The following is an 8722-nucleotide window of genomic DNA, read 5'->3' as shown; positions in this document are numbered from 1 at the left end:
GTCTAGAATCAGCTCACAGAATATTATGAACAAAGTAATGAAAGACTTCATGATGATACTTTGTAAAGTGGATTGTTTCCCACAAACACTGTAATATATCCCTAATTACCTGTGTAAATACACTGTCAAGTTTTACAACATGTATTACATGAGAATTAGGGTTTCTTACAACTTATAAAGGTGGAATTTCCACTATGACAAGTTGTGAGCAACTTGCAAAATTCAGTGGATGAATCTCATCTAATTTCCAACATGATTATGAACACACAATGTTTATGATTTAATAAGAGTAACTTGCATGGACCTATTAGTCTATTAGAATTTTTAAATACTTGTTATTTAAATAATACTTATTAAATGTATGGATATGTTGGTGCTTTTCTGCACTTTTCTCTTTTAGAAGTTTGGATGTGTAGATTTGTGCAATTGTACAAATGAATAAAAACCTTTCAAATGTATCTGAGTTCATTTTATGATCTGTTGAGAAGCTACAGGACAGGTGAAACTGGGATTAGAATATAGCCTGAAATATTACAGGCTCAAAAGATGTATGTGAAATTTGTAGCCCTGTAGCCCTCTGTGATGAATTCCTATGAAACGTGATTTCTTTTACTATTTTTAATGTAACATGAAAGCCCTGCTGATCTTAGAATGACAGTAAGCCTTCTGAAGTGAAGCTCATGGTACTAGCCATAACTCTGGTACTATATAGGATTTTTATGATCAATGGAGACACCTTCTGATAACTAAATATAATATTAACATTTCTTGATTTGTTTAATCTTTTGGACTATTCAAAATTGGGTTTTTGTTGTATTACTATTTGTATAGTTATTGCCTAGTTTCTTTTTTTTGTTGTTGTTGTTTCTGTTTGCTTCGCGTGCTGTAACCTTGGCTGTCGTAGGCTACTGTCTAACAGCAGACGGCCAACAGATTGGATTTTTCTTTTTTCTACTGGCCTGGCCATATTTGTACGGTTTTGTTCAGCATAATATAATAATGTTTCACGGTGTATGTAAAAGCCTAACGACAACAACATAACAACCGATAAAGTTATCGTAATCTTTAAGGGTTCCTACATTAAAGAAACTACATATCCCAGAAAGCGAATGGTGTATGCTGCTACCTTTCTATTGGTTGATAAAGACCATCATCAACTCTGTACGCAGTAGCAGTCAGACATGAACTGAACATACGAAATGAATCGCACAGAAGTTGGATCTAAGCGATCGGCAGTGCAAGGCGTCCTCTCCATTTACGCTGCTCTGTACCTTACCCATTGATTGTGTCTGTCTCTATTAAGTCGTATGTCCATGCGAAGTTTAGCATTGTTATTACTCCCGTGTGTCATCGCGGTCGTGGTGCATTTGTGGTGGGTGAGGGACAAAACTGCTTTCTTCTTGGATTTCAAGTCTGCAGGTATGATCGCACTCACAGTTTTCAACTTCTAACAGCTTTAGTTATACAGCAGTTGGATGTAGACCTTTCTTATCTGTATGGTTAAGTGTCATAAATTGATAAGCAAACACTTGGTGATCCATTTATGTTAAGATTACGATTTATCTATGAACATTTTACACTGCGAAATCACACACTCATTGTTTCAGTACACGCAAGAACATGTCTACGTTTTCACAATGACTAGCCTAACTTAATTAGGTAAGTTTTTTTAAACGACTAGTGAGAAAAGCTCCTTGCATTATGCCTTTCTTTGACTCTTTGAGGGATTTCGACAGGTCTAGCAAAAACACAGCATCACCGTTGCCGCGCAGTTAATCACAATTATATATGCAAATCAAGCATAATTAAAGATATCATCGTCAGTTTTTCAGTTTTGCTTTTAGGTAAAACTTAAATTATGTACACAACGAAAGGCTTTGATACAGTCCTAGATTTTATAACAATATTTCCACCAAACTAATCAGTGCGGAAGAACTTATGTAGTTCCGCTTTAATTTGCAATGTGAGTGTTTACTAACAGGGAGCCAGAACCCAGTACATGAAGTTCTGGTTGGAGTATTGTCTGCCAGACATCATCATGCTTTACGGAAAGCCATAAGGGACACATGGCTGGGCTACATCAGGGACCACCCCAAGTTTACGAATCGGTTTGTATGTCTACTTTTTTTTATCCGCAATGGGATGATTGGGTGGGGCGAGGCGATGGTATTGTAAAATTTGATATTTTAGTTGCTAGGTAATCTAAGTTACCAAATGTCTGGCTCTTGTATTCAAATTTTAATTTTATAATTATTCGGTAGTATTGTGCTATCTGTGCTTTTGGGGGTTAGAGTAACCTTATTTTCAGTCTACATGTTTGTTGTAAATTCTAAAGTATTAATATTCCCCAACATCCTGTTAAATTGAATAATTATTAAATTGAATAATTTTGTTCTTTTGTTCAGTGACATTGTGTTTTTCAGTGGCTTAGTAAATTATCTTGCCTTAAAGGGTGTTGGTAAAATTTATCATTGGCATGCATGGCTGTGCCTTTCCTGAAGAAGATCGGGAAGACCCGTATTCTTGTACACTGCTAAACCTGACAGAGCCAGGTAAAGTAGACCACATCATAAACAGGCCTACAAAATGACAGTACTGAAAGTTCCCAGCTGCTTTTTACCAATTCTATAGCTCACTGCCCTCTTTGTCTTGTGTTAATGGCTGTGTCAAATGGACCACTCACTGAAATTAAGATGACTTTAGAGGCTGTAACATCTTATTTGACTGAGAGTGGCCCTATTCACAGCTGCATTAAAACACAATCCCCCTTTTACTCCTGATTTGAGCTGCAGTGTGCAGCCTAAGTGCCATCTTATTTAGTTTGCAAATTTATTTTTATGCCATAACTTGTTTTTTTTATTCTCTCCTTATCTTTACACATTTGTGATTGCAAAGGTGTATATGCTAATGGACCCTTTCACTCTGAGAAGGTCTTGTGTAGCTCTAAAAGCTTTCTTGATCACTGTCACACTAGGCATAGTCTAAGAAAAAAACATCTGCTTGGATTCGTCTTTCTGTGTTGTGTGGTCTTTAATTAGTTTTTGTTTCAGGAATGCAAGGGACTGTGGTTGAGGTACTGAAATGAGCGTGATGTCTCTGTTGTAAGAGACACACACATCTAATTAATATTTTATTTCTTATATTATTTATTTCTTCCTTTAAGAGAGCCCAGGCTACAGATGTAGCTTGACTCAGAGACTAAAGCTCCCCAAGAAAAGACATTTCAAAACTGCTGATTCTGGGATTACTGTGTGTGTTAAAGTGCTTCCATCTGCTGTACTGTCTCTCTTTCACATTCCTTATGCATAAACGCTTGATGTCTCTTGTCTTTTGGCTATCCTTTTACATTTTCAAACAAAGATTGTCACTTGTTTACTATATTCAGTACTGTATGACTGGAACCTGCTTTGATTTTCATAGTTGCTGGGCAGGACATGGCCATCCTAAATGTGCCCAACGTCTCAGTTTTGGTGCCGTCTGATGTTTCAGCCATAAGTTTGGACTTCAAGGTTCTCCACTCTGTGGTGATCACACAGCTGGGTGTCTTTGCCAGTGGCCCACATCAGGACTTTAAGGGCAATGTCACAGTGAAGTTGTTTCAGGTGGACCAGGAGGTAAGCACACTATGATCTTATGTAAAGGTAGCAAAGGTATGAAAATACACTTGTAATAAGAATATGATGAGATGGTATAAAATATCTGGGACCACATTGCAGGGATCCTCTCATTTTTCAAGAAGCAATATTCTGATGGCAGTTGATCTGTGTGCTTGATTGTAATATTAATGATAAACTCTGAGGATTACATCACTGTTGCCAATGTGGTGTGCAGTCTTGGAACAGGGATTAAAAAATATATTACATTTTTAACAGTCAAGATTTCAAAAACAGACCAAGTGTCAGCATCTAGGCATCAGAGATTATTTACAGAGCTTCTTTTCCACGGAAACTCTGGAGGTGTATTCAGTGCTGTTCTTGTTTTCATTGTACCAGATGTGTGTGTGTGTGTGTGTTGTGTGTCCCTATCTGTCTGTCTGTCTGTCTGTCTGTCTTTGCAGGAGGCTGTTGTGACTGCTTGCTTCACTGCACTGAGCCCAGGGACCTATGTGGAAGGGATGTGGTATAAAGCTGTAGAGCAGTTCATTTTGCCTAAGGTGGGGGCTTTTACAAAAGACAGTATAACATTTTAAAAGGCACTTTTAATGGACTTAGTGTTCCACTCCTTTGTAGTCTCCATTTTCTTGTCAGTGAAATGTCAAGTTGATACAAAAAAGTGTCAAATTTGTAGTATTCAAATTCCAATATGGAATGAGCAAGCTTAAAGGCCCTGTTTATTGTTTGTGTTTTTGAGTACATTGGTCTGTGGTATATCATAGTGATGTGTATTTTGAGTGGGAATTAATTTTTTTCTTCAGGTATTTCAGTAGTATCTTTTTCTTAATATGCAATGTACTATGCAACAACAAAATTTAGCAGATTATGTTCCTCCACATTCTATCAGACCACATACACACAATCACAGAAAAGTGCCATTTCCCTCAAATTATAACATCTGACTTGCAAGCTCTCTTACTGATAGATTGCTGGTCTGTGGTCACATCCAAAATCACTGCAATCCTTTTGACAGAGGCCAAATGTCAGCTGTTCTTTTTAGAGCCCATCCTTGCATGTCTACAGGGCTTTGAAGGGATTCTGCTCTGGGAAAGCCAGGATTTGGCGGGCCTGTTGACTCTCAATGTGTCCAAGGTCCAGCTCAATAATGGTGGAGGGGTGCTGAAGTTGGGATCTGTAAGCACAGCTCTGAATATTGAATGGAATTTTCTTGCTTTAGGTCTACAATTCATTTTCAGATATTTTTGTGCAGTGTCATTTCTATAGTATGTATCTGTAATCAGTATTGCCAGTCTATTATGAAAGAAAAGAGGAAAAGTTCCTTCATGTGTTGCAGATAGATGAGGGCACCTTGCCGCACAGAAATGCAGTTGGTTTTCCTGGACTAGCTGGAGGATTCACTTTCTCAGTTTATGGTAGGTCCTTTCTAAATTATGTATTGGTTGTCCTGAAATTCAGCCATGTGGTATTTGGATCAACCTTATAAATTAATTTTAAAACAGCAGTCTAATGATTTTGACCCTTGATATTCACCTCATATCAGTAACTGTAAGCCTTTATGCCATTGGGAACAAGGAGCAGTTCATGTAATTGTACATGTCCATGTCCTCTGATAACTCTTCCTGCAAATTCCATACATGTCCTTGGCTCACCTCTACCCATGTTTGTGTTGTTGTTCATTATGTGCTTCTCTCTCTGGCTCTCACTTCCAGATGTGGAGGTGTTACAGGAGCTGTTGCATGGGCGTGCAGGCAGGCAGGAAGCCCACGTGGCCAGGCTGAGAGAGGAGGACAAAGCCCTGCAGGATGAGAGCCGCAGGTATGGAGACATGGTGTTCGTAGACGTGGTGGACACTTACAGGACGGTGCCTTTGAAATTACTGAAGTTTTATAAGTGGTAAGTTCTGCATATCAGTCACTACCATGAAGCCACTCCTGGCAATTGCCCTGCAAATTCTCAGTGACTTTGGCTGAAAGAGAACCTTGGGAAGTTGAATTAAGGCTTATGAATTTCTCATGCTGGCAGGGCCATGAGCAGTGCTGACTTCAGTCTGCTCCTGAAGACAGATGATGATTGCTATATTGATGTGGATGCTGTATTAATGAAGATTGACCACAAGAGCCTGACACGGAGCAACCTCTGGTGGGGAAAGTGAGTACAGCATGGGCCTGTCTGTTAGAAAGAGTTTTCCTGAACTTTTTCCAAAAGTAATGGTTTTTTTTCCCCCCCACAAAATTATTTTCACAACATGGAAATTGAAAAACCTTACTTAATAAAACTACTCTGATAAATAGTAAGTGGTGATTGACGTGTTGTATCTATAATCATTAAGCTAAGGGAGTGTTGTCCTATCCCCTTTTCTGAACATGCATTATTCATCGGTATAGTTGTCAACCCCACATAATGTTAAGCAATGTGAGCTATACCTCCTTAGCTTCAGGCAGAACTGGGCAGTGGACCGAACAGGAAAGTGGCAGGAGGTGGAATATACCAGCCCTGTGTACCCTGCCTTCGCTTGTGGCTCTGGTTACGTGGTGTCCAGGGACTTGGTGGCATGGCTGGCCAACAATGCAGAGAAGCTGAAAGCTTACCAGGTGTTCTTGGTTTTCTGCACTCCTCTTGGGATGTGGCTGCAACATACTTTGAATTAAAACAATGTAATTATCAGCGGTAGCTCAGTCAACGTTTTTTTCCCCCATAGTAATAATTTGGATTTGTACATATATATGTAGATATGATTTACATATATATTTTGTTATATATTTTATGTATATATTTTAACATAAATTATATAACAAATGTTTTATAAATGTATAATACGCAGTTATGTAGTATTAACCAAAAAATATTGATGGATGCTTGTCAATAAAAATGCTGATTAATTTGTTGTCATAATTTGGTATGTAGAAGACTGTAAAATAACAAAAATGATTGTGTTCTTTGTATTCTTTGCTTATTAAGTGTGTATGCTGTTTTATAGGGTGAAGATGTAAGCATGGGAATATGGATGGCTGCAGTGGGCCCTCACAGATATCAGGTCAGACAAACAAAAACCATGAAAATGTGCATAATCACTACCAATGACTTACTAATCAAACTGTTTTTACAAAAATGAACAATTTTAGAGGCAATACTGGTGTAAGCCCTATTAACATAAATGCTGAGCACATTTTGAATTTAAATGTCCATTGTTTTTAGAACACTATTATGAACAACATTATAAACTCTTTTATTGTAGTTTTAGACTACCAGTCCATTTTCAGTTTGCACAGTTATGCCATGTTTCCGGTGACTGCTTTCATGAATAACCTGTGAAAAAGCAGGTGATGTCTGGATGGTATGTGTGTTTGTGTCTAGATGTGGAGAGAGATGCATTCAAAATTTTAGTGAAGTACACAAAGTTTCCAAAGAAACAGGACGTTTTGGGCAGAGGTATTTCATCAGTTGTGCAAGCAAAGTACTTCTGAAGTTCTAGAAGGAAGAACCAGTTCTCATATATATATATATATATAAAAAGATGTTTAACAACTGGAAATACAAACAAGATATGTCATCGATGCATTGGAAATGGCAAATCCTTAATTCTGATGGTTCAAAGGTGTTCAACAAAAACAATTGGTTTCTCAAATATGTAGCTGCATCATCCTGGAGAAGTGTTAAAGTATATTAGCAACTCATTTATTTGTGGGATTTTCTATCTATTTATCTATAGATAGATGGATGGATAGATAGACAAATATTATTACACATACTACACCTTATTTGTGAGTAGTACTTGGAGTCAAAAGTGAAACAGTTTAGAGTTAACAAGTCTTGACAGTCTTAAAAAAATATCTATGGCAGGGTGTTTCTCAGGTTTAGCAAAATATTTTTTGAAAAAAGATTTTTTCAAAATATTTTCACAATTTTAAAGCTCTTAATCCACCTTCATTAGGGTTGACCATGTATACATTACATTTTTAATGTCCACAGAAAAAAAAGTAGTGAGTTGCCAGGTAACATTTGTTCTTTCAGGCATTCAAAGATTTGTAGAAAGTGTGACGAGAGAGCTGACCTCGGAGTACAGCAGCAGTGCCAGCAGTGCTTCATTACAACTTACAAATGACAAAGTGTTTCAAACTGTTGCCTGTAGCTGAATAGTAGATGTACCTAAGAAAGTGCATATTCAGTGCAACTTGTCCTATTAGTTGTAACCTCATCCTTTGTGTTCTGTGTGAACAGGACGTGGCTTGGCTGTGTGACAAGGAATGCTACATGGACATGCTGTCATCACCCCAGCATACTGTTGAAGAGCTACATTCTCTTTGGGACAGGAAGAGAGCTTGTGGGGACCCTTGTGGCTGTATCTGGGGCCACCACTAAAGCCTTTGGGAGTCCAGGAAAACAGGGACCACTCCACTAAGATCCTGTCCATCTCATTGACAAACACTAACTCTGTAGTACTGTAAAATATCTGGTGTGGCTATTTTAGATGCCTGATAGAAGAACCATTAAAAATATTGTCTCTATCTTTGACCTGAGTGCTCATTTTGGAGGACCACCAAAAGATGACATGATGTGCGACAGTGAAACAATTTAGTCCTGTGACATGGCTTCCTGTGTTATTGGATGCTAACTTTAAGTGACTGTGAGCCAGATTGACCTTTTTATAATCTGAATTCGCTGAATTGGACAGTAAATTGTCTGTTTCACTTCTTATGACTTTACTTGATCCCCAAATAATACATGAAACCCTTTCTTTCAGAACACTATAAAAGTAAGAACTGATAAATTGCAAAGCTTTCTCTTTAACTGATAACTGAAGACATCTGGATTTGTAATATCAGTTAATGCTATGGCAACATTAGGTGCGGATAAGAGTAACCCTTATTTTGCTAAAATAGCAAAAAGCTTCTGTAGTTTGCCTTTTCTCTTGGTGTGGATGTGGCTTCCCCACAAGGAGCTGCAGCGGTTATGAGAGCAAGTCCATGGTGTGTAAAATGTCCTTTTTTTTTCTTTTTTTCTTGCTCTAATCAAAGTTTTCCATCTCTTCTAAGAAAGCCAGTTCCCTTTAGTCAAATCTAATAGTTTTAATAAAATCTAAACACACACTCAATAAATTAACATTATGT

The 8722-nt window shown here is 37.8% G+C and overlaps 1 protein-coding gene across 4 annotated transcripts; it reads left to right on the top strand.

Annotated features, from left to right (window-relative positions):
* The first annotated feature begins 1174 nt into the window (after nucleotides 1–1174).
* b3galnt2 (beta-1,3-N-acetylgalactosaminyltransferase 2) lies at nucleotides 1175–8119 on the top strand. 4 transcript variants are annotated; one of them, XM_027010596.2, is made up of 12 exons: nucleotides 1175–1419; nucleotides 1982–2108; nucleotides 2452–2552; nucleotides 3421–3614; nucleotides 4058–4153; nucleotides 4677–4787; nucleotides 4948–5026; nucleotides 5324–5429; nucleotides 5637–5762; nucleotides 6046–6205; nucleotides 6592–6648; nucleotides 7833–8119. In XM_027010596.2, the coding sequence occupies exons 1-12, from the start codon at nucleotides 1308–1310 to the stop codon at nucleotides 7971–7973; spliced, it is 1410 nt and encodes a 469-aa protein (XP_026866397.2). In that variant the 5' UTR covers nucleotides 1175–1307; the 3' UTR covers nucleotides 7974–8119. The 4 variants fall into 4 exon arrangements, with proteins under 4 accessions (XP_026866397.2, XP_026866396.2, XP_026866398.2 ...); XM_027010595.2 differs by having other exon boundaries at nucleotides 5324–5507; XM_027010597.2 differs by having other exon boundaries at nucleotides 1330–1419; nucleotides 1969–2108; nucleotides 5324–5507.
* Nucleotides 8120–8722: the final 603 nt, after the last annotated feature.

This window comes from Electrophorus electricus, chromosome 11 (genome assembly GCF_013358815.1).
Source record: "Electrophorus electricus isolate fEleEle1 chromosome 11, fEleEle1.pri, whole genome shotgun sequence".
NCBI lineage: Eukaryota > Metazoa > Chordata > Actinopteri > Gymnotiformes > Gymnotidae > Electrophorus > Electrophorus electricus.
This window is presented reverse-complemented; position numbering and strand designations above follow the sequence as displayed.

Coding starts and splice junctions, on each gene's coding strand:
- b3galnt2 (XM_027010595.2), top strand. CDS start 1,308: ATGTCCATGCGAAGTTTAGCATTGTTATTACTCCCGTGTGTCATCGCG. Junction 2,109..2,451: donor CACCCCAAGTTTACGAATCG/GTTTGTATGTCT, acceptor CTTGCCTTAAAG/GGTGTTGGTAAAATTTATCA. Junction 4,788..4,947: donor GGGTGCTGAAGTTGGGATCT/GTAAGCACAGCT, acceptor CATGTGTTGCAG/ATAGATGAGGGCACCTTGCC.